This window comes from Malania oleifera, chromosome 7 (genome assembly GCF_029873635.1).
Source record: "Malania oleifera isolate guangnan ecotype guangnan chromosome 7, ASM2987363v1, whole genome shotgun sequence".
NCBI lineage: Eukaryota > Viridiplantae > Streptophyta > Magnoliopsida > Santalales > Ximeniaceae > Malania > Malania oleifera.
The window spans coordinates 105,214,653-105,239,915 of NC_080423.1; the positions used below are offsets into that span (position 1 = coordinate 105,214,653).

Consider the following 25,263-nt stretch of genomic DNA (forward strand, 5'->3'; position numbering starts at 1 on the left):
CGGCCATTTGAAATCTCAGTTCACATCTTACGAGATAGTAAATCAAATCAATTTTTAACAATTTAAAAAGCGAATTAACTTGTGTAGTTTCTTTTATCTTCTGTTCTTTATTAATGTGACATTTTAGGACTGGGAGCTGCAATGTGAGATTCAAATGGGGTTTTATTTTTTTTATTTTATAATGCACACCACATGCCTTTTATAGGGAACAATGATTTAAAATATATATATATATATATATATATATATATATATATATATATATATATATATAGAAAGCTTTATCGCCGTAGTTACGCTTGGTTCCTGCAAAGAGATTGTAAGCAGAATAGAAAGATCTGCGTGTTCAAGCCACCTATTGAGCAGGTGTTATAACCTATTGATTTGGCTATTATTATTATTATTACTCAAAAGCAATGGATTTATTATTATTATTATTACTCAAAAGTAATGGATCCCCTAAAAAAGCTCGGGCGGAGTTTTCCAAGCAATTTGTTGACTATTATGAGCCAAACCATGTATGTTATCCTCAACATAGTAATAAAAGCGAATTTGATACTTCTGAAGCTCAGAAACCGGAATTTCTTACGACACTTCACCTTGGAAGAGAAAAGTCCCAAGAGGAAGCAGCAGGTTGCGTGTGTGTGTGTGCGAGAGAGAGAGAGAGAGAGAGAGAGAGAGAGAGAGAAGCTTTCTTTTTCATCCAGTACTTGAACAAGAACAGGAAATTAGAAGGAATGACAGAAGATTATAACTCAATTCAAGTCCCTTTCATCCATTTCCTGCCTTATTGTTTATTCAATTTCCATCCTACCAAAGGGAAGAATTCTCGTCTCCTTTTCCTGTCCTAAGCAGTGCAAAACTAGAAAACTATGATAATGGATACAAACCTAGATTAACTGACCGATCATTCTGCTTGGGAAAAAAAAATACACAAAATAAATAACTAGTAAATAACTGAAGGCCACAAAGATTCAAACACAAACATCAAATTAAAAAAAAAAGGTACAAATTTATGTTGTCCACTCCAAGTTCTGGGATGCGAATATATGGAAGCATGTAAAGTTTTTTTTTTTTTTTTAAAAAGGGTAAAGATAAGGGCAGATAGGTACAACAGAAAGGGGTAAAGAAATAGAAAAGTATCATCTCAATCCATTACTTCCACCAGAGGACTCCCAAAACCTACACGGAGGACTCCCAAAACCTACCATACCATCATAAGAATTTTACATCAATCTTTGAAGTCTCTGACGGCAGTCTTATCTTCAACCGCAGCAAAACCACTTTCTCTGCAATGAAATTTAGAAAACTAATTAAGCTCTGAAAGATTTCTTAATCAACTGTGCTATTTGATTCTAGCTGTTCGGCATCTACCAATAGTTGTACCTTGGGAGGATACTGATAGTTTTCATTTTGTTTATAAGCATTGTCGTTTCTTTGTGGTGACGCCAAACTCCCAGCAACCCCACTCGTCTTCTTCTCATCTCTAGCCTTGTTAAATATGACTGTAAATCCTTCAGCTGAGGCAGGGTTATTCACATCCCATTCACCAAATTTAGGCAATGGCCGACCTTTGTCCTGCTGCAGATTAAACAGACAAGCACAGTTGAGTTAATCTGGTTCATGCAAAGGAATTGCGACTTAAATAGCAAGATTACATTTACAGATGGTGAAGTCAGTATGGAATGAGCAATTGAACAGAGGCTATAGTAATTTGTTGGAACCCAAAAGCATACAGAATCACTCTTGCAGCTGTTGCGTAGTAACAAGAACCGAAACATGGGAAAAAAAAACAAACAAACAACGTAAGAATAACAAATTCACAAAGAAAAAGGATGTTTTATAACCAACATACACAGCAGTTGAGTATGCCATGGAAAGCTGAAAGAACTGTCCCCAAATGGATGCCCTATGGTTTAGGCATGGGACCTCCATGTTAGGCATTCTAACAGTGGGAAGGGGTGGCAGGTTATGGGGTAGTGGATGGATTATCCTCCATCTTTGTAGCTTAGCCTAACAACTTCCAATGGATTAAAAAAATAAATGGCAAAAATCATAAAACATGAGAAAGTAAGACGCATATTGAACACTTCCATTGTAAAGGATTGGTTTGGCCAAATTTGTGACTAGGGTTTGATTCCCCTCACAGGATTGAGGCTTGGAGGAAGGGGAGAGGTAGGGAATGGAATGTGGAATGATCCAGTGGGACCCGGGAAAATACTATTCTGTGATAGCAGAAATGACGATAACATTGGTTTTTAGCCAAAGTGAAACCTGAAAGGCCAAAGCGCAAGTCCTGTTTGATGAGATCTGAGATACTAACCAATCCAGCAACATATTCAACTACAACGTAAGAACACGAAAAAATTTTAACCATCAGACATATATGGGCACACCTAAAGTCTCATATCAAGTATCAAATTTGTAAAGGCACCTACTGACCAGAAAAATAAACTCCACCAATCCCTACCTCCAATCCCCACAACTCAAACCCATACTCCACATTCCCACCCTTTTCTAATTCATGCCACATATATGCGCATGATTGCAGACTGGCAAAGAGATGTCCCACCCACAAGCTCATTTAGGAGATTGGGACATAGTAAATACACACAGATCTTGTATATTTTTATTTGAACATGCACCCTTGAATAAATAAGTTTACCACATATATATAAGTGATGTCATGCAGAAAGGTTTCTATTTCGTACTTAAAATTCAAGTAACAAATAATATGCACCATCAAAAATTTTAAAATTAAAAATATTACTGATACACTTTTTAGCAAATCAAACTTCAAGAACAATGCTTTGCACACTCATCATGGCTTTTCACCAAAATGGAAAAATGTTGCCCAACAAATTTTATTCTTAAAATGTGGTTCTACAGAGTAAACTGATTATTTGAAAAAAAAGAAAAAAAGAAAGTGTTCATAGTATTTGATAACAGTGATACACATTGCAACTAGTGATCTAACTTAATTTCACTCACTTAAAATTCTATAACATCCAATCAACTAATCGCGTATAAAACCAACAGATGCCAGTAAAGAATGTGTATCCAAACAAATATGAATTGCAATCAAGTCTAGTAATTGAAAGGCAAATGATAACTATTGCTATTTGTCAAAGTAATGGAACTGATAGGGTAGTTATGTAAACACCTAGCATATTTTTGCTAAAAAATTACCATACATTGACAATAATGAGGTTTCTTTTATATTTCAGCAATAAAAAAATATCTAAAATAATCTGAAATATGCAGCCGCTTTAGTCCTTAATGGGGGTATCGATGCAAGCTTAACAACAGTAAAATCTGCATTACACACAAAACAGCTAAGACATGTTTCATTGAGTTGGAATTGGTGGAACTGAGGAAGTAAGCGCTAAGGTTATGGCTCCATAGAATAGATTTGCTGAACTTTTTAACTTATTGTTTTCAACAATAAGTAATTTTATAACAAGCTTTAGCTGGCATTTGACAATGACGTTATCTTTTTTCTTTTTGTTTTTCCTCGAGAACTTGTAATGAAGATAAGACAGCCCAAATCTATATCTTAATTAATAAGAAAAATAAGAACAATGAAATAAGTTCATACAAGTATGCACATATTCATAAATCAGCACCTAACAGAATTGCTTTATACACCTTACCCCCCCCCCCCCCCAAAAAAAAAAAAAAATAACGAAAATTTTCTATTGCAAACTATTTTTTAGAAAAGAAAAATTAAATTGAAAAAAAATTTGTAAAATTCATTTGTATAATAAATCTCGAGGGGGTGGGGGGAATTGGATACAATGAGGAACCAACAAAATTAAACCCTAATTCGGATGATCGAAAACAACAATAACTTGCAGCGCATGTCGTCTGTTCTAAAATTGAACTAAATACAAAGTTCTCCATGTTCCAATTCAAAATCATAAAAATTAATTTAAAAAAAAACAGAAAACAAAGAGAGCACAGATCGAACGAGAAAGAATCAGAACAAAAGATTACGAGAATCTCACCGACGCCATGAGCAGTTGGAGGATCGCAGGAAGCCGAGACGGAGAGAGCGAGCGCGCGAGGGAGAACGAAAGCGGGAGAGATTCAGCAAACAATCAGGGGAGAGAAGAAAGAGACAAGGAGCGATTCAGAAGGAAATAAAGAGAGAAATGAATAGAGGCACGCACGTCCGGTCGTCTACTAACCGCTTTCAATTTTCGCCCATTCGCTGGCTTCTGCTATGGTGCGCCTTCATGCGCATTTTAATTTTATATATACAATTTAAACTCTATTTAATTTATTTTTTTCCTAAAATTTTATTTTTATTTTGAGAAAATAATTGTAGAGAAAATGATTAGGAATTGAAGGCTAAGGGTGTGCAAATTTAACTATGAGAGCATTTATGATTAATTATAAAAATATTTTAAGAAAGTTAATGGGTGATTATAAGATATTTTAAGACAATTATGAATATTTATAGGAATATTTAAATTATTAAAAAATAATACTAAGAAAGAAGAGTTTATTTTTTTTATTTAAGGGCAAAAATGCTAACCTCCTCTGAGATTTGATACAAAGACACTGACCTCCCCTAAGGTTTCAAATATTTTAAAGACCTTTCATGAGATTTTTAAAAAGCTTAAGAACTTTCCTGTCAAAATAACACAAATATTTCTTTGCATTTTATAAAAATATAAGTTTTTTTTTGGAAAAGTCTGTGTCTTTTAGGCAAACCACAAGAGAGCCTTGTTACATTTTTGAAACCCGAGGAAGGTTTGTGTTATTTTTGAAACCCCAAGGAAGATTTTTGTCTTTTTGTCAAATCTTAGCGAATGTGAGTGTCTTTTACCCTTTATTTTAATATTAAGATTAAAAATTAGCGATAATCTTCATTTTCGATGATCTCACTAATTTTTAAAGCACTTTTCACCTATTTAAAGTGTTATATTTGTATTGATTATTATAATATTGCATTTGTAATTAAATAAAAATTAAATTCTTTTTTTTGTGTGCATAAATTTTATAGAATTTTGTTTAAATTTGGTGATTAATATATCTAACTCTTAATTAAGGAAATTTTCTTTTAAATTTAATACTGTTCATGGAAATTATTGCTAATTAAATACATTTTATAGATACTTCTACCAATTGATCACTTAGACTTAAAATGATGTTTCATTTTTACTTTGTTTTTGTGATATTTTATTTTTTGAAAATATCTTAAAATAGTATTTATATGTTTAGAGGAATATATTTTTCATTCAACAATCCTACTATTTAAAGATTAAATAATCATTCCAAATTTACTTTAATGTTAATTAATTTCATGCAAAATAAAATACATTAAATTAATTTTTAAACTTATTAATGCAAAATACATTTGAAAAATATAATAAACCTTCAAGTTAGATATATATATTTTGTGTAATTTATTTCAAATTTATTTACAATGAAGATATATATATATTCACATGCCCTATTTGTCCATAAAAAAAAACCTATATAATAAGATGATATATACACAATTTATTTATAATTATTTAGTATAAAAAAATAACAAAAAATAGATTAAGAGTTAGTACAACATAAAATATTGTTAACTACTAATTGATTTTATCTATCTAATTAAATGTACCATGAAAGAGTGCATCATGGAAATAATTATATCACTCAAAGTTGATAAAATGGAGTATATATAATTATTATAAAGTCTATTTTTTGTAAAAAGTTAGTGGAGCAACTATTAATGTGCCCTTTTACATTAAGTCAAATTAGTAGACTAATTTGTTATTCAAAAAAAAAAATTTGTGGGGATGCTTTGAATTGTACTAGATTTAGACAAAATATAATACAAAATTATATTAAAATTTATACCTAAATCCATATCCAAGGCATAAAACCCGTACTCTGAAAATACTGTGCTAGTAAATATTTGTAACTTTAGTATACACACCTATAGAGATAACTAAAAGAGGAGGGGGAGTTATCTTTTAGTTATAAGATTTATAAATCATGTGTATATAAGTATTTTAACAAAATTAGTTTTTTAGAAAATATTGTTATTTTTATTTTATTTTATAAATTTTCGTATGTTTGCCTATATTTTATTTTAACAAATTAATGTTATTTTTATTTTGTTTTACAAATTTTATTTTATTTTTTGGTAAAAATTAGTGGAGTGAGTTGTAATATGTGCATTATTTGTCATTTTACATTACGTCAAATTAGTAAACTAACCTTTTATTTTAAAAAATTGGTGATTTTTTTTAATCGTAATAGATTCACATGAACACACAATGAACTAAGCAAAGAGCGAGCAATTTTAAACCTAAGTATTTTTTTCATAAATCATTGAGTAGTTTACAGATACAATAACGTGTAAAAATAAGTTTGATATTTAAAGGCAAATTAACTAAAAATTAATATTAGGGCAGAAGATGCACTCTTCTTGAAACTTGGCAAAAATGCTAGATTTTAAACATCCCGAGTAGACTTGGAAAAATAGATAAAAATTCATTAATTATAACCGAATTCAACCCGCTTAAACTGAAATATCATCCATCCACATATTAAATGAGTCAAATATGGTTTAAACTTTTTTTTTTTTATTCCCCTCTAAATGAGTTGGCTGGTAGATTTAGAATTTTATCCAATGAATATCCGCCTATTCACTAACTAATGTTTAAATTCATTGATAATCTCATATGTCCAAGCTTATTGGGCATCCATTCAATTAGCATAAGCTCTATTAGCCAAGGCTTAGTCCCACAATCCAAACTCTTGTATTATTGCATGTCTCTAGGTATGCCCCATGCATACATTCAAACTCAAGTCTAAATACTCTTTTTTTTTTTTTTTTATTAAACCAAAAGCCTCTAAATTCACAATCTTAAAAATAAAAAATTATTATTTTGTGATTAGTCATTAAATTTTCAACAATTACCAAATTATAATTTTAAAAATAATTTCAGTTATAATGTTACAAAATAAATGAAAATAACGGATTATCCACTATCCACCACGGATTATCCAATCCGAACATCACCAAATAATCCGCCTAATCTACTACAGATTATCTTACCCAATCCACTTTAGTAGGCTTATTCCTGAGACACTAATATCCCTTTGTTGCACTTGAGGATAAATCAAAGAAGAGGTTTAATTGTTCATAATATCAATAAAGATTAAAAAGTTTGGAGCAGGAAGATTTGCGTCATTTAAAAAATGTTGGTCTTTTATCTAAAGCTATTTTAGGTTCATTCCATAAATAAACTAAACAAAAGAAATATGGGACTTGGTTCGTTAATCAACTAACCAAGCTGAAACTCAAATCTCGACCCTTTCTTTCCTTTGAAGAAGACTAATAGCTAGCATGAATCTCACGAGCACCACCAGACCCATTCAAGTTTGTGAATCTCATAACATGAGAAATTTTGAACTCAAAACTTATATTAAAATGAAATATATTAATCTTGCGAATACAAAATGAAATTAAATTCCTCTAGCTAGATTCTATTTTTTTTTTTTTTCATTTGAAAATTATAAAAAGCTTTGGGTAATTCAGTCATAAATTTTTTTTGTATTTTGTTTTCCACTTCAGGTTTATTACATGATCACAAACTGTTATACATGTATATTTTTTCAATTTTGCAAAATAATAGCCTCATAATAGTTTGTTTATTGCTGCCCTCAACATATCATTGTACTTTCAATTTCACCGCTTTCGTGGTGTAAAGTTTTTCAATATACTTGATATTATATATCAGATACGTGAGCATCATTAATTGTTGTTTATAAGCTATTCCTGCATGTTTCACAGGAAAACCACTTCCCCACTCCTTCAATGGTATGGTAATAGTGGACTAACTGGTTGGGCTGATTGCATGCTTATTCGGTTTGGAGTATGGAATTACTTTTCCAAACCCATGGCTTATTGGCATTAAGGCTAACTCAGTAAAGCAAACATGTCCCGTCCATGCCTATAACTAGTTTCTTAGGTTCTCGCATTTTGCATCAGAACACCTCATCAGAATCAAACATGTGCTACTCTGAATGATATCAAGTTTAGGAATGCAGATTGCTAAGCACAAAAGCATGGGCACGAGTTGGCAATGCTAAATGATGATATGGGTAAATCCAATACGTAGTAAAATGACCTCATAAAGGGAGAATCATTCCTCTACCGCCGGTCTCCAGGAAATACTTCTATACAACTGGAATCGGTTTGCCGCATTTTTCGATGGTCATGCATTGCCTCTGCTGATCCGCTGTCACATTCTTCAACTTGGGGAAGGGAATTATATCACATCAGGGTCAGACTAGAAAACGCACAGAGAAATTAAGCAAAACTTGGACGGTGAGGAAAGTCACTTGGTGATTATTTTGCAGATATGCTGCTCTCTTAGGTAGCAAATGACTTTGGCCTCTCCAGTAGATCTTCTCAAGTTATCGTTTGCATTGGTTTCTGACGATTGGATAGGATAAAAAAAAAAAAAACTGAAGGGAAAACGAGAGATTCTCGAGGAATCAATACAATTTCTACTAAGAAAGCATCGCATAGTAACAAAACTGAAAAAATATCCCTGCTGATCCATTTGTGCCAACAATCTATACATACAGTACCCATGATGCATCCTAGCATCTAGACCCAAAAAATGTGAAAATTTACAAGACAATTTTCTGCTACAATTTACAAGCTAGAAAGGTCCCAAGGGTTACAAAAGCTGCACACTGCCAGAGGATTGTGAAAGGAAAATCAAGTCTGAACATTAGCTTTGTTTCCGGCAAGAATGATGGATATCTCCAGGCCGCGGCTGAATGCTTGGTTAAAGAGAAGGCGAGACTGGAATGTGGAAATGAATGGAAACCATGATAAAACAGCTATAGGGGCAAAAATTATCATACCCATCCCAGCATCATACATCCTAGCGAACTCCCGCACTGAAAGCCACAACCCTAGGCTCCTTGCCACCCTCTTCCATGTGATTGCCAGCTGCAAAAGCACCACAAAAACAAAAATAGAAATATAAGAAAAAAGACGGAAAAAAAAAAAGCAAAAATGTGGGGTTATAGAACAAAGAAAACAAAATCCTACAGTCCTAATCTTACTTTTAAACTAAATTTACAGAACAATTATTACTATTATTATTATTTTCTAAAAAACCCAACTAGACTTGCCCAAATTGCAATTTAGAAAGTTGGCACCCATCTCAAAACAAGATTTAATGAGTTTCAAATCTTATATTGAAGATAGATTGCCATCCAGAAAAGTGCCAACAGCCTGTGGATGAGAAAAATACATATAGAAAAGAGAAAAGGCCCTTCATAAAACCAAAATATCATTATAGCAATATTTCATTCCTGGGAAACGATAGGTGACCATGTTAGGGGTCAACTGAAGTGATGTGTCACATTATACAATCTATAATAAGTCCACAAGAGAACTTGCATTTTTTGCCAGCATCTATAAGTCAGAAAAACTATAATCAGTCACTTGGTATCAAAGCTGGGGACATCATTATGGTGACACATGGAACGCTATGATTTTGCTGCCTCCCAATCCTTAAATTGCATACTGGGGTTGGTGTCACCTTAATTCCAGATTTCCTCAGTTTTAAACAAGTACTACTAAAATGTCAAATTAAAAAACAACCTCAGCGAAGGTATTTCTTAATTCCACTGAGAATTCCTCATGAAAAAGACAAAACTTCATAGATTTTGTGAAAATAAATCAAGACGCATCATTTTAACTTACAGATATAATGGTCCATCCAGTTGGAATAAATGCAAGAACGCTAGCGAACAAATCAGTAATTGACAAGTTTGTAAAGGCAACTACAAGGCAAAGGGCACCAACAAGCGCTAAGGATATGACTCCCTGTATAAATCGCATCAACAGCTGGAAATTGGAGGATTTTTTTGGGCTGAAGGTGAAGAACTGCATGGTCATTAAAAAGAAAAAAAATACATACAAACTTGAGTGTGTTAGTAGAGCCTAACATCAAGTAAACATACAATTCAGAAAAAATATAAACACAACATTGGGCTGAGAAAGCAATTTGGAAAAAACAAGGATGCATACCTTGAATATCATAACAAAGCAAATGAGTACAACCCAAGAAAATCCATAAATCTGCATAACAGATACAACGAAGGAGGACAAGGTAAAGGTAATTAGTGAAAGCAAGCTCAATTTGTACCAACAATCACAAAAGATCAATATTCCATTTAAATTTCCTGTAATATTAGTAATCAAAACCAGAAACGTACAAACATCATTGCTTTTGTTAGCAATATCAATTCAGTTGTACCATCATGTGGCAATATGACAGAAGTAAAAAGACATTTCAAGCATCCCATGATTCAAAAGTTTGTTCATCCAAATTTCACTTCAAGAAGCTTGCCACTCCCATCCCCCTTATTGTTTTTTCAAGTAAATGGCTTCGCAAGAGCCAAGCCATTTGCAAGCCACTTAGTGCTAGGATTGAATAGGTTGTTTGTACTTTTTCTCTAAGATAATGCGCCAATCTTGATCTTTACATTTGAAGCTCACAAACTAAATGAGCCAAGCTTGAGATAGATCATAATTGGCTAGAAAAACTGAAATGCTTAACAATATGCTTGTTTAACAGGGTTCATAAGTTTACTCATTAAGTAGTTCATGCATGCATGTGTATACGGGCTCAAATCTTGACTCATCTGTTAGCTGATTAAGAGGCTCATATATAAACTCAGAACATAAATCATTTTAAATTTATATTATTTTACGTATATAGTTTTTAATATTATTTTTCTCTGAAGTTTGTCACACATTCTTATTTTTTAAAATAAAATTTTTTTCATAAAATAATGTAATAACACAAAAATTAAAATACTACACTTGAGATTGCAAATGAACCAAGTCAGCGTTTTATAATTATAATTTAGTTTTAAAAGGTTATTAATAAATAGTGAAAATTTGAAACATTAGACTCGGTTTGTTTAGGCTCATTTAAATAAATGGGCCGAACATGAACAAGATTGGGTTTGACTCAGTTTATTAGCGAGCTCATGCTCAAAGTTGAAGCTCATTTATTAAAGGGGTCAACACATAAAATGTTAAAGCTTGGCTTGGTGCACCTCAACTCTGTTTTAGACCTAATAAGAAGCTTCTTTTGTAGTGATTTCACAAAATTGAAAATGTATGCTGGAGTAAAAACATGATACTTAAGACTACCTGATTCTGCACATTTTGGCTTAAGACATTAATATTAACTTGAGTGCTCCGATACTGTTATTTGGGTCATTTAACATTATTAATGTGTTATTGTTATGTTATATGGCCTTCCAACCTGCTTCAACCCCACATGCTGGTTTAGGGGGCTCTGGCGCTAACAGTGCTAGAATTTTTTTTAAGAGGAAATGTTGCTAAGAGTTAAAGACCTGAGATCAAAAGCAATACAAAAGGAAGATATACATGGTTTCAAATTTTTGCAATATGTTGCTGATGAATGTGCAAAATTCAAAAGTTCTCTCTCCTACCAGAGAAGGAGATAGTATCAGTCTGGCGAAGGCAACAATGTCTTGAATGGAAACATTATTCCCATTCAATGGGATTTCTCTTCATTGATTTCTTCTCTAAGGGATGTAGCCCTAAGAAAATCTCTGAGGATGCTCAGTAGGCATAAATTTTCTTAAGAATGCAAACAACCAGATTTGATACTTACTTTAAAGGGTTCTCAGGCCAGTTCCCTTAAAAAAACTCATATTTTCTGTTGCCCTATTTGATAGAGGGTAAATGCTGATGGGATAGAAGCTCCTTTGGAGTCTGCGATGAATAACTCTTGAGGATATGGGCTTTGTCAGTGAGTCCTTCAGGGCAAGAGCTGAATGTGGGGATAACTCCTACAGCTTATGGATGGGGAAAAAGAAGGTTCATTTTATGTCTCCTACAATTTATCTTTTGGGGAGTGGGGTTTTAAGGTGCACAGAAAAAAAGGGGGAGGGGAAAGAGTTAAACTACGAAGATCAATCTGCAATATTTGGGGTTTAGGGGATTTTAGGAAGAGGGGTTGTCTTAGGGAAGTTTTGAGTTTTTATTAGACAATCCACAGATATTGTGCTTTTTCAAGAATCTAAGCTTGAAAGCATTATTACTATTATTTTTTTTGCCCTGGGTTTTTGTTGGGGGGGGGGGGGGGGGGGGGGGGCGCGCGCGCTACGATAAGCATTTGGGAGGATAGATGTAAGGAATAGGAGTTTATCCTTCTTGTGGTGCGGTCAAGTTCTTATTCTGTGGGATACCCATTCCATTTCCAGGGTTGATAGTCTTGTGGGGTTCTTTCCCCTTTTGGTTATGCTAGATGTGAAAGGCAGGGGTCATTAGTGGTTTTCTTATGTTTATGGGCTTTCTCTTAGGAATGCTCTTTGGGATGAGCTATATGTCGTTTTTGGTTTCTGTTCCCTAGGTGGATTGTAGGTGGCGACTTCAATGTTGTTAGGTTCCCTTGGAGAAAAAAAGAGGGAGGTTGGGAAGATGCTTCAAGCATGCAGAAATTTGATAGGTTCATCAGAGATTGTCTTAAGAGATATTCCTTTTGGTAATGCGTTTTTCTCTGTCTGTCTGTTGCTAGTCAGCCAGACAAGTTTTTGCTTTCTAGGAGTTGGAGGATGAGTTCTTGGATCCCTCCCAAACTATTTTATCTAGGCCCATGTCTAATCATTTTCTTGTCTCATTGGCGGCTATCAAAGCAGCCCGACTCCTTTTCTGTTTGAGCTTTTTAATTTTTGGTTAGGAAATCTTGGACCAAGGATTTGGAGAGGGGTGATAAGGGTTTAGATTTATGAGGAAGCTTAAACATATTAAAGAGACACGTATGAGAATATGTGGCTGGATCATGATTCTTTTCAATCTTTGATTAGTAAGTCTTGCATCGAGGATTTGGAGAGTGAGTGGGAAGGGTTCTGATTTATAAGGAAGCTTAAACTTCTTAAAGAGACATTGAAAAACATGGAATAGTAAAGTGTTTGGTAATATCAGGAGTAGGAAAGCTAGCTTTTTGGAAGAATTAGATACTTGGATAGTAATGAAGAAGATCTAGTCTCTTGGAGAGTAAGGAGGTCAACTTTTCATTAAAGAATGAACTGGAAGGTTTGATTCTTAAGGAAGTGAAGTTGGAGAAACAAGACTAAATTTAAATAGGTTAAGGCAGATTATTGTAATTCAAATTTTTTTCACAGGTTAGCCGATTGGGAAGATGAGGAAGATCTTGATTAGAGAATTGGATGTGGGAAGAACTTGATTATGGAATTGGATGAGGGAAGAATTTGATTAGGGAATTGGATGATTGCAGTTAGTTTTGATCATTCTTTGATAGTTCACTGATTTTTTCTCTAATCTTTATACTGAGGATGCTAGTAGGCCTATAATTGAGGGGGTTAGATTGGAGTCCCATTTCTGGGGCTCAGATGTCTTGTTCGAAAAGATGTTTTGAGGAGGAAGTTAGGGCAACAGTGTTCCAGATGGATAAGGGTAAGGCTTTGGGTCTAGATGAGTTTGGCACGGCCCTTCCCCCCTCCAAGATTGTTGGGATGTAGTTAAAAGGAGGCTTTGTTGAAAGTTTTTAACAAAATTTACAGAAATGGGATTCAAAGTAAGAGCATTAATTCCAATTTCATCATTTTGGTGCCTAAGAAGAGTAGATCCATCAAGATTATTGATTTAGACCTATAAACCTAGTTTCTAGGGTGTTTAAGATTATTGCTAATGTGCTAGCTAATAGGCTGAGATGTTGAGTGCAATGCATGCTGAGTACTATGCTTGGGAATACTATTTCTAGGGCTCAAAATGCATCTGTGGGGAGTAGGGAGATTGTGGATGCTATTGTCATTGCTAATGAGGTAGTAGAGGACATTCGCTGAAGAAAGGAGAAAGGGATTTATTTTTTGAAAAAAAAGGACTTGAAAGGCTTATGATACGGTCAGTTGGAATTTCTTGGATAAATTATTTGTAAGAAAGGGTTTTTCAGAGAGCATTGAGTGGTTTTAGACAAGGTATCCACTCCAATTTCTTGTTTGTTTTAGTGGTTGATGTTTTGAGTAGACTGGTCACTACGGCTGTGGGGACAAGGGGTTGTGAAAGGTTTAGAAGTGGGGAGGGAGGAAGTGGTGTCTATCTTTAGTTTGCTGATGGTACTATGTTCTTTTAACTTGGGTAAAAGTGCTATAGCAACTATTAATCTGTGTGCCAATAGAGCTGAGATATCAATCTGTGTGCCAATAGAGTTGAGAGTTTAGTAAGTTCGGTATTTTGGAATCTAGTTTTTCCCTTGTCTTATTTAAGGGTTCTCTTGTGTGGTAATCATGGAGGGTTTTTGGGCTGGAGTTATGGAAAAGATGTAAAAGTTTACATGGGTAGAAAGGTGAATTATTTTCCTTCGGGGGTCACATCACTCTTATTCGGGCTTGCCTTGCTAGCATCCCTTTATATTACTTGTCTATTTTAATTGGGATGCGGTGCATAGGTCTAAATTGGAGGGGGGCTTGGGTCTTACAAATTTGGTGTCATAAAACTTTGCCTTCTTGGCTAAATGGCTTTGGCGGTTCCACTTAAGAGGATTTCTCTCGTTGGCAGAGAGTCATTATAAGTTATTTTTGGATTCTAAAGGAATGGTTGGGATACTGACTTGGGACTAAGGTAATACTTGGATATATTGGATCCTAAAGGAATGGTTGGGATACTGACTTGGGACTAAGATAATCCTCGGAGAATCCGTGGAGGTCTATCTCTCAGTTTCAATCCCCATACCAAGTTTGTTCTAGGTGAAGGTTCTCATATTTGTTTTTGGAAGATATTTGGTTGGGAAATGTTGTGTTGTCCACTTCTTTCCTTGTTTTTATTGTTTGAGTTCAAGCATAATGCCTTTATTTCTTTTTGGTTTTGGATAGTCCTTTGTCCTACTAGATTTCCATTTTCTTAAACCTCTGAATGATACGTAGGTGGATGAGCTCTCATCTTTGTTGTTGGTGTTCGATAATTGTCGTCTTTCCTTTAGCATGGATACTTAGTATTGGGCTTTGGACACTTTGGGAGTATATTCTTGCAAATATTTTTGTGATCTTTTTCCTAGAGATTTCCTTTTCATTGCATAAAAAAAAATTTGGAAGCCCAAAGTTCCCCAAAAGTTGAGGCTTTTATTTGGTTGGTCAAGCTTAAGAGGGCTAATACCAATAATAGGATACCCTGGAAGCACTTTCTTCAGATGTGTGTTTTTATGCCTTGGTGACCGTTCGGGAGCACTTAAAAAAAGTTCTATAAAATTTATCACTTAAAATAACAATTTTACAAAAAAAGTGGTGATTGACTTATTGCAAAAAGTGCTTTTCTAAAACCACTTTTTTGAGTACTTCTGAAGTAAATTTTGAGAAGTAATGAAAGATTTTTTGCCACTAATAAGTGACATTGTACATTGGCGGGGTCAGTTCGGTAAAAATAAGAAATTTTAGCGGCTATTTGTAATTTTAAAAAAAGTACATTAGATGATAATCGTATATTATTTTATATGAATTATAACATATAAATTATTGATGAAACATAATTCAATTCTAGAATTAAGAAAAATCAACTATTGATTTAAATAAATATTAAAAAAAACAAAAAATTTTAGTTTATTAATAATATTATTTTAACATAAATTAATGTTATAAATATACATTAAAAACAAGAATATTGTTAATTTAAAAATATTATATTACTTTTACTTAATAAAAATATTTAAATTTTTATTAAAAATAGCAATCAAAATAATAATAATTTAATATTTTAATAAAAAATATTAATTTTTAAATTTAAAATATATTATAAAATGATCATATATTATTTTATTATGTATTATAACATATTTGTTATTAATGAAATATAATTCAGTTTTAAAATGAATAAAAAAAGAACCATCTATAAATTTGAATTAGCATTAAATAAATTTAAAATCTTAACTTAAATATCAACAATATTTTTAACAAAATTAATGTGATAATCATATGTTATACATATACATTAATGACAAGATCACTATTAATTAAAAAATAATATTATTTTATTTTATTTAATAGAAAATATTAAAATTTTAATTAGAAAAATGAATATAATTATAAATTGAAATTTTAATTATAAAATAATAATATTTATTTTTAAAATATATTAAATAATCATATATCATTTTATATTATGACATATTAATGAAGTACAATTCAATTCTAGAGTGAAGAACCATCTATTAATTTAAATTAACATTAAACAAATTTAAAATTTTAATTTAATTAATAATATTTTTATCATAAATTAATATGATAGTCACATGTTATAAATATACATTTATACCAAGATTATTGTTAATTAAAAATAATAATTTTATATTATTTTATTTAATAAAAATAATTTTAAAGCTAATTAAAAATAGTTATAATTATCAATGAAATTGTTAATTAGAAAATATTAATATTTTTAATTTAGAATATTTAAAAATAATCATAGAACCCTATAATAAAGTATCAAAATAGCGCTTACTTTAAATATAACCAAACACAACTAACTTTCAACACTTTTCTAGTTCAGTACAAATTATCAACACATATTAAATTTAAATAAAAATATTTATAATTACTAATGAAATTGTTAATTAGAAAATATTAATATTTTTAGTTTAGAATATTTAAAAATAATCATAGAACCCTATAAAAAAAAGTAAGTATCGAAACAGCACTTACTTTAAATATAACCAAATATGACTAACTTTCAACACTTTTCTAGTTCAGTACATATTATTAGCACATATAAAATTTAGCACTTAATCACTTCTGTAGAAGTGGTTCTAAACGATCCTGCAATTCAAAAACAACTTCTCATCTATTTTTGCACTATGATTTCGCTTGGAGAACATGGAACAAGCTTTTGACTTATTGGAAGAAAGTTGGGTTTGCCCAAATGCGATGGGAGTATTTGTAGGGTTATCTCTTTTTGTCGCTTTGGGGAAGGATGCTTAGTATCATGGGGATGTGCATTTTTTGCAGTGTTGCGGGGTTTGTAGTTTGAGCTTAATCCCATATTGGTTTCGGGAAGAAGCTGATATTTCCATAGTTTGGAATAAGATTCATCATTCAGTTTTGCTTTGGCGAGGATGCATCAAGGGAGTGAGCTTCTCTGAAACTCAACAGGATTGGTTATCTTTGGTGGCTTCATTGATCTTCTCCCTCTCTTTTTTCTATTTTTGTATGGTCTGCTCTAATTAAGAGCATCTTTATTATCCTTTTTGTACATGTTCTGATGAGGAGAATCTTTATTATCCTTTTTTGTACATTATTTCTTCCCTAATAACATCCACTTCTATCGTTATAAAAAAATATTCTCTTAAGAAGGGAAATCCAGGAAAAAGGCCTTGATCTTTGAAGGAACTTTAGCCCTATAGACTAGAGAATATAGACAAAATCCACATTAGGGTCATGGATGAAATGAAAGAAAATTATTTTAATGAGAAAATCCCCAGAAGAATAAGATTTCAAACATGTTTATCACTCCCCACTTGAACATAAAAAGAATTCAGCATATTAGTTAAAGAAGCAAGCTTCATTAGTTTCACCAAAGGCTGCAATAGGAGACTAATGAAGATAAGAAAGATGAAACAAATGAGGGAAACCAATAGCCAGGGGCACATTCCCAATCAAATTGCCCTCCTAGAAACAAATACTCACACCATTACCCACAATATAACTAATGCTAGGAAAGAAAGACCAATAGATTTGAGACAAAATATTTCAAGAACCAGAATAAGTGATAGGCCAAATTCCTGCAAAAGCATCCCACCTGTTCTGTGATAGAGCGAGTTTACTACGAATAACCTTGTGCCAAAGAGAGTTAGATTCTAAAGGAAAATTCCATAACCACTTTCCCCCTCGTTTCCTCACCACTTCGTGCAAAATTGTTAAGTATGAATATGTTAGATATTGTGACTCAATTGGTGAAATAGTATCTCTAAAAAAAAAACATGTTTCTTTTAATCGATGCACAAAGAAAATATTTTCTTGAATGAACAAGACCTAGCAAAAGAACATGGATCCAAGCCTAACCCCACATTCTACAAGGCCACTCTCAGAGAAATTAATTTTAAACCTTGAGACTACCTCAAAAACCTGTCACAGTGGCACTGCATGACAGAATGAAGGGGTAAGCTTTCGGTGAATTTTCTAGCCATGAGACCCATTGATGGCGGTTGTCGAAGACGGAGAGTGAGTAGGAGAGCTGAAGGCATGGTGGTGCCCGATAGGGCTAGCAACAGAGTCTGCTATGCTGCAATGGTTGTGGCAGCTAGGGCTTCAAAACCCTAGAACCTTAGCTGCAGAGAATATGAAGGCAGTTTTTCGGTTTTAAAAACTGAACCGGTTGACCGGTTCAGCCAGACCAGTCGGCCAATTTTCTTTTTTATTTACTTCTTTTTTTATATTTCATTTAATCTGCTTAAGTTCTCAAAAATATGTTAAAAATAGTTTCTTATTGTTAAAAATTATGAAAAAAATTGAGGAAAATCAGAAAAAAATATTTTTTTCATTTTGAGAAAATTTTGATAATTTTTTGTCAAATTTTAAAACCCTAGCTGCATAGAAGGTGAAAGCAGCTTTTCGGTTTTAAAAACTGAACCAGTTGACTGGTTCAGCCAGACCAGTCGACCGGTTTTCTTTATTTATTAATTTATTTGTTTTTTATTTCATTTAATCTGTTTAAATTTTCAAAAATATTTTAAAAACAATTTTTATTGTTAAAAATTCTAAAAAAAGTTGAGAAAAATCCAAAAAATATATTTTTTTCATTTTGGGAAAATTTTCATAATTTTTTTTGTTATTTTATATTTATTTTAAATTTTTATTCAATTTAATTTTTTAAAAAATTTTTTGAGTAGTTTGAAGTGGTTTTGGCCCTAAATAACTTAGGATTTATTTTGTTTTTAGTCAATTTTTAAATAATTTATCTAATTTATGCAAATAATGTTTCATTTTTAATTGTTATTAATTGGTAAAAGATAAAATAAATTTCAAAACTTTAGATAAAATACCAAAAAAAATTTTATGATGTTTCCTATTAATTTTTTTTCCTAGAGTTTTAGGATAGTTTTGAGCTTAAGCATGACTTCAAATGGGTTCAAAGGGTGAAAAGTGCAAGAAAAGTTGAGTTTTAAAGGTAATGGACTTTGTAAGTTGTGCGTGAAGTTTTTTATTTATGAGCATGAGTAATTAAAGTGGAGCTTGAGTTCATTTAATTTGTATGGGAAAAGGCCATAGTTTGGTTACATTAAATGATATGTATGCTTGCTTAAGTCATTTAGTGATGCTTCAATGAGATGTGTTGTTTCATGTACATATGCTGCATTAGGATTTGAAGCATGACAGACTTCGAGCCTTTATTTGAATTGGATGGATTGAAATGAATGAAAATGAAAATAACTCTAATTAATCAACTTGACGGTGGATCCCTGATGCGGTGTGATAATGTTTTTCATGGGATTTTTGAGGTGAGGGAAGTTTACGACACTAATGGGGTACCCGATGGTCGTAGGGTGGAACAATAACTAAAGGAAGGTAATACAATTAAATTGGAGAATAAAAAATTTTGCTTGATTAATGCTTGAATATCCTGACATTATCATGGCACCGATCCAAGGGATGAGTGTATAAGGGTGTTGTACCTTCCCTTCACATCACTGTACTCCCAAATATGGGCTTTGGTATGTAGACCATAGACTAAGGTTCTTTGGACCGTAGGAGTAGCTAATAAACCTTAAAATTGAAAGTAATTAAATTAGATATTCAAACCCCACATACGGCAAGATAGGTTAGCGGCAACTCCGTTGACATATTTAGATCCACATCTCATTCCCCAATTCTAATTTCACATCTCAAGTTTTCCATACATGTTGAGGCGGTTTGCAAATTCACCTAATAGAGGTGAGTCTTTTGAATGTGTTGACAAGTATGACCCACAAATTGAAGGTGGGAAATGGTCAAGTTCAAGTGCACATTGCCCACCTTAATCTCTTCCATCATACCTCTATCAACCCCTTTATCAATCAATCTACTTAAAATATCTGCCACAATAGTGAAAAGGAAGGGGGATAGGGGATCACCCAGCCCCAAATTGCTAGACGCTTGAAACCAAGACTTATCCTCCTTGTTAACTACAACACAAAAGACCATGAAGGAGAGACACCCATGCATCTAGTTCCTCCATCTTTGGACCGTAGGAGTAGCAAATAAACCTTAAAATTGATAGTAATTAAATTAGATATTCAAACCCCACATATGGCAAGATAGGTTAGTGGCGATTCCATTGACATATTTAGATCCATATCTCATTCCGCAATTCTAATTTCACATCTCAAGTTTGCCATACGTGTTGAGGTGGTTTGCAGATTCACCTAGCAGAGGTGAGTCTTTTGAACGTGTTGACAAGAATGACCCAGAAATTGAAGGTGGGAAATGGTCAAGTCCAAGTCCATATTGCCCACCTTAATCTCTTCCATCATACCTCTATCAACCCCTTTATCAATCAATCTACTTAAAATATCTGCCCCAATAGTAAAAAGGAAGGGGAATAGGGGATCACACAGCCTCAAATTGCTAGACACTTGAAACCAAGACTTAGCCTCCTCGTTAACTACGACACAAAAGACCATGAAGGAGAGACACCCATGGATCTAGTTCCTCCATCTTTCTCCAAACCCTTTTCTATCGATCACTCTATCCAAAAAATTTCTAACTTACCAAATCGTAAGCTTTCTCAAAGTCCAATTTCAAAACCTAAGCCCCTATTTTTTCTCTCAGCATCCTCAACCACCTCATTAGCCACCAAGACAACATCAAGGATTTTTCCTTCACCTGCAAAAGCACTCTGATTTTGGGAGAAAGTGTCCACCAAGACTCTTGCTAATCTCTTAAATAAGACTTCAGTTAAAAAGACTAATTCTGGGTCTAAATATGAACTCTAGCTGCACCGTCTTTTTTAGGGATTAGGGTAATAAATGTGAAGTTCAGACTTCCACCAACCCAACCACCCCATTATCAAACTACTCATAAAAGACGCTAAAAACAATCCTGAAAACAGATCATCGTAAATCCATCTGCTCACAGAGCTTTTTCTATATAAATTTCAAACACCGCACCTCTAATCTTTTCCTCCTAGAAAGGCCTCTCTTTCAAGTCAATCCACTTTGTCCCTCTATCATGGCTCTTCCTATATCCTCCTCAGAAAACATGCTCCTGCAGAAGTCTGTAATCAGCTTCGCAATGTGATCAAGCTCCCTGGTACCAAACCCCTGTCATCCTCCAGTTCTTTAATAAAGTTCCTTCTCCTCCTGCCACTCACTCGTAACAGCAAGATTTACTTTATTCAATATTTTAAAATTCTTTAAAAGTCTCCGTACACAAGGAAAAGTCCAAAATTCAGAAGCCGAAATTTTTGGTGAGACCATATGTTTAACTGAATGCAAATATGCACTTCTTGAACCATACTTCCAATTTGCACATTACACTTTACAGTTTTGCTTTCATGCTGAAGTAAGAAGGATTACAGAAGGACAACGGCAGGTTGCATATTTGTTCATTATTGTAGTCCATCAAAGCCTCTGTTGATGAGTCTTTCCAACCTTCAATGAAAATGAAAAATGAAAATTGACCCTAAACTTCTAAACAGGAAGAGGATAATCAAATGATGTTGGTGAACTTAACAATATTGTGGCTGAACAGAAAATTTTTCAAGGTAATATTTGTAGGCATAGATAGAGGAAGAACAAAGGATTGACGACTTTGCTAACACGTTAATAGAGTACAATGGATGAGCACGAGAAGAATACTGGTGGTGTGAAAGTTTTCAAATTTGAAAATGATTTGAAAAAGATCAGACATGCAGCTAGGGGTGGTAATGGTTCGCATAATGGTAAAAGTCATGGTGTAACTGTTACTGACCTTGCAGATGTTACATAAGGAGTAACAAACACCATGTCCATGAATTCATTTTTGCATCAGCAAACTTGTTAAAAACATATAGATTGTTTTGATTCTAGAATCCTATATACTAATGCTTTCCATGATTTTTTAGTAAATTTTAATCAATTTAAATATAACATATAGTATGAGTATTGGATTTCATCTTGGTTGCTTCAGTTGCTAGTGGCGGGAAGAAGCATGCATTGCTACTTTTGACTACTTTATTTTAATCCAGGAAATCATAAATATAAAGAAGTATTAAATATAGAATGTCACCTTTTGTATTTTTCAGTCATCAAAGGAATTTTGGTATGCAAAAAGTCAAAAAAAAGTGCCCATGTATTAAACAAGAACAAAAATGCATAGCAATAGAACATATTTTTTTTCTCCAAATTAGGTGTAGGAAAACAAGAAGCAGCCTTAAGTCCTGCTAGGTGGGGTTGGCCGAATCCTTTTCTGCCAATTCAGCCAAAGGAAGACAAGTGATATTTTTTATTAAAAAAAATGCACGCTAAATGTCAAGGGAAAAAACAAGCCAAGTGATATTTTTTACTGAGTTTATAATTTTAATAAAGGGAAAAGAAAGGTAAAAATGCAAAAAAAAAAGGAAGAAGGAAAGAAAGAGGGAGAAAAAGACTCAAAAACCTATATTAGTTATTCACAGTGTGGCCCATAACAGTCTGTAACAGATTACAGCACCATAATGATTCTTATGGAAGAAAATTATAGGACCTCCAAGATTTTGCCCTGTAACGTTCTTGGAAGCCACCTAATGTTCCATAATGGCCATAACCAATTTTTAAAACTATGGCTGGAAGGTTTAGAGACATTCCACTAAGCTTGCAAATTATCGTTCTCAACAATAAGTCAATAAGCTTTATTCTTTCAACAAAAGACTAGTTTTACATGCTAGAGTTGAAGAGTTGAACTTCATGGCCAAAGGAAAAAGTGCGTCTAAATAGAGATATGTAGACATGTAGACAACAATGAATAGGCCAGACAACCAAGTGACAACCCTGGGTCTGGTTTTCAGAAACACATGCTGCAAATGATAGCCACAAAGAATAAATATAAACAAGAGAGTACCGCAAGTGATGTATCTTTTCCAGTGAGCTGGAGTTTATAGACAATGCCATACTGAAACATTAAAAACCTCAAGCTTAAAATTGTTTCCAGTATACGGCCTCTCAGTGTTTGAATGTGCATCTGCAAAAAAGAAACACCTGTGTAATGAATTGCATTACATAAAATAATGTGTCAACAACTCTACAGGCTTCAAAACTGAAACTAAACTAGGAAAACTCAGCCCTACTAAATATTAAAAGGAAAACAGAGAAAAACATTGTCATAACACAATAACACAAAGTGGTAGAGCTAGAGCATCTCCATGTGGCAAGAGAATGCCATAAAACAATTTGCATGAAAAGCATATAAAACAAGAACCACAGATACAGGAAAAATGCTCAGAAGAAAAAATTTCCACAGCGCCATCTCAAAAGAAGAAAACATGGATGTGGAAATGCATCTTATTTATACTGTGGGAATAACAAACGCCAGTTGCCCCACCACTGCGGGCCCCGCCCAGGGGGGGAGGGAGAGGGGGCGCCATGGAAAAGTTCAACCTTTGAAGACTCCTAGTAATAGGAGGTTTCAGGTTTGAGCAAGCACCCATGCTTTCCTCTCAATTTAACTGGGCATGCCACTGGGGCAGGCCACTGCCCACAAAGGTCCAAAGGGTTTGTCCAGCGCTGGAGTTTGAGGCCACCAAAATAAATGAATAAATAAATAATGTCAGTCCCTGTCACAACAACACACCTGTTCCTCATCCCACCAGGATTCCCAACTACTTTCTCCCTTAACACCCACTCCTCCTTTATAAAGAAGCCAACTGGTCCAATCATCAAAATCCTCTACAGTCCTGTTTATTGAAAAAATTATAATTAAGATTTAACCCCTCAGAAATAAGCAATATTTGAAAAAAAAAAAAATAGTACAAACAAAGCTCAACGATAGATGATTCAAATTTAAACACTGCAATGGCCATGGAACTTACTTTTGCCATTCAAAACCCGAGGGATTAAAAATATAAGGAGCAAAGAGCCATGATATCACAAGGAACCAACTGCTGATAGTCAGAAGAACAAATGTACCAGAACCTCCATCTATGTACCCATATGCTATGTAAACTATAAGGAGCAGCGCCACCTCAAATCTACAAAAAATAGTTCCATGATACAAAGAAACGTAAAAAAAGAAAAGTTAACCTCTGCATAATTTCAAATTAATAGAAAATTCAATTATTAAAAGCATCACTTACGCCTTAACAAAATGACTTCTTGAGTAAAGCCTGTAATTTTCAGCAAACTTAATATGACGGACAACAAAACCTCTACCAGTCGCTCTATACTGTAAGTGATAAATAGATATAAAAAATAAATCATTTGATACCAAACAAATATACTTCTAAGATTCTGAAAAGGAACATTATTAAAATAGTACATACTTTTGCACCTCCATGAAGGATGGTTCGACCAAAGTAATGAGTTCTGGTTCCTAATGAGAATGTGAAGAAGACAGAACATAACTGAAGCTGCATTGTAATAAAGCTGAAAACAGCCTGTGAATATTCCAGTAAAATATTAATACTTGAAAGGGCAAAAGTTCAAGCAGCAGCATGAGAACTCATGAAAAGCAATAGCTTAGTAACAAGAGATTTTATTAAACAATACATAAAGGGAGTCAAATGTTTGATAATGGATATAGATCCAGCATAAGGCTTAGATAAGTTAAAATAATATGATAATAAGCATGAAAATACAATAAGGAAAAAGGCACAAAAGCAAAATGTCAACCATAAGAGCTCTAATACAACTCATGCTAAAATATCCACAAGGAAACTTGACCATAAAACTGATAGGACATGGACTAACTAACCTTCAGTAGGCCAAGTTCAAGTATAAACCCCATTATCATTGGTATTGCAGTAAATACCCCTATCTGTACCAAGAACTGAGCATTGAGAACTGCATCCAGCGCTGTGTTACCCAACAATTTAGCTGCACGTGAAATTCCATAATCCAGTCCAGAGAATGCCTGAAATATTCAGCAACAAAGTACTAAAAATAAAATATAAAGAAGAAACTCCAACAATTGCACAATTGAACAAGAAAAGGGCCGACAGAATGTTCTTAAAGTTAAAGATACTTCCTGATGGGGGTCATAAAGGGGTTCCACATGAGCAATCAAAACCTACATCTGATAGATTGAGGGTAA

The 25,263-nt window shown here is 33.4% G+C and overlaps 2 protein-coding genes across 3 annotated transcripts in view; both read right to left on the reverse strand.

The window, feature by feature from the left end:
- Window positions 1–971: 971 nt before the first annotated feature.
- On the reverse strand, window positions 972–4,240 carry LOC131159498 (protein NOI4). Of its 2 annotated transcripts, XM_058114457.1 has the most exons (3): window positions 4,008–4,240; window positions 1,387–1,581; window positions 972–1,289 (listed from the first exon to the last, which is right to left on the reverse strand). In XM_058114457.1, exons 1-3 carry the CDS (start codon window positions 4,014–4,016, stop codon window positions 1,266–1,268), a joined length of 228 nt encoding a protein of 75 aa, XP_057970440.1. In that variant the 5' UTR covers window positions 4,017–4,240; the 3' UTR covers window positions 972–1,265. The 2 variants fall into 2 exon arrangements, with proteins under 2 accessions (XP_057970440.1, XP_057970439.1); XM_058114456.1 differs by having other exon boundaries at window positions 972–1,581; window positions 4,008–4,212.
- Window positions 4,241–8,500: 4,260 nt separating this feature from the next.
- The window catches only part of LOC131159472 (callose synthase 10), a 150,527-nt gene continuing 133,764 nt past the window's right edge, over window positions 8,501–25,263 (reverse strand). The window contains exons 43-51 of the mRNA XM_058114407.1: window positions 24,925–25,083; window positions 24,494–24,607; window positions 24,308–24,396; window positions 24,044–24,202; window positions 23,806–23,908; window positions 23,077–23,196; window positions 10,067–10,117; window positions 9,740–9,922; window positions 8,501–8,977 (exon numbers count right to left, since the gene is read on the reverse strand). Of these exons, the coding sequence (XP_057970390.1) occupies window positions 8,741–8,977; window positions 9,740–9,922; window positions 10,067–10,117; window positions 23,077–23,196; window positions 23,806–23,908; window positions 24,044–24,202; window positions 24,308–24,396; window positions 24,494–24,607; window positions 24,925–25,083 (1,215 nt within the window). The 3' untranslated portion in view covers window positions 8,501–8,740. The remainder of the gene's footprint in view (window positions 8,978–9,739; window positions 9,923–10,066; window positions 10,118–23,076; window positions 23,197–23,805; window positions 23,909–24,043; window positions 24,203–24,307; window positions 24,397–24,493; window positions 24,608–24,924; window positions 25,084–25,263) is intronic.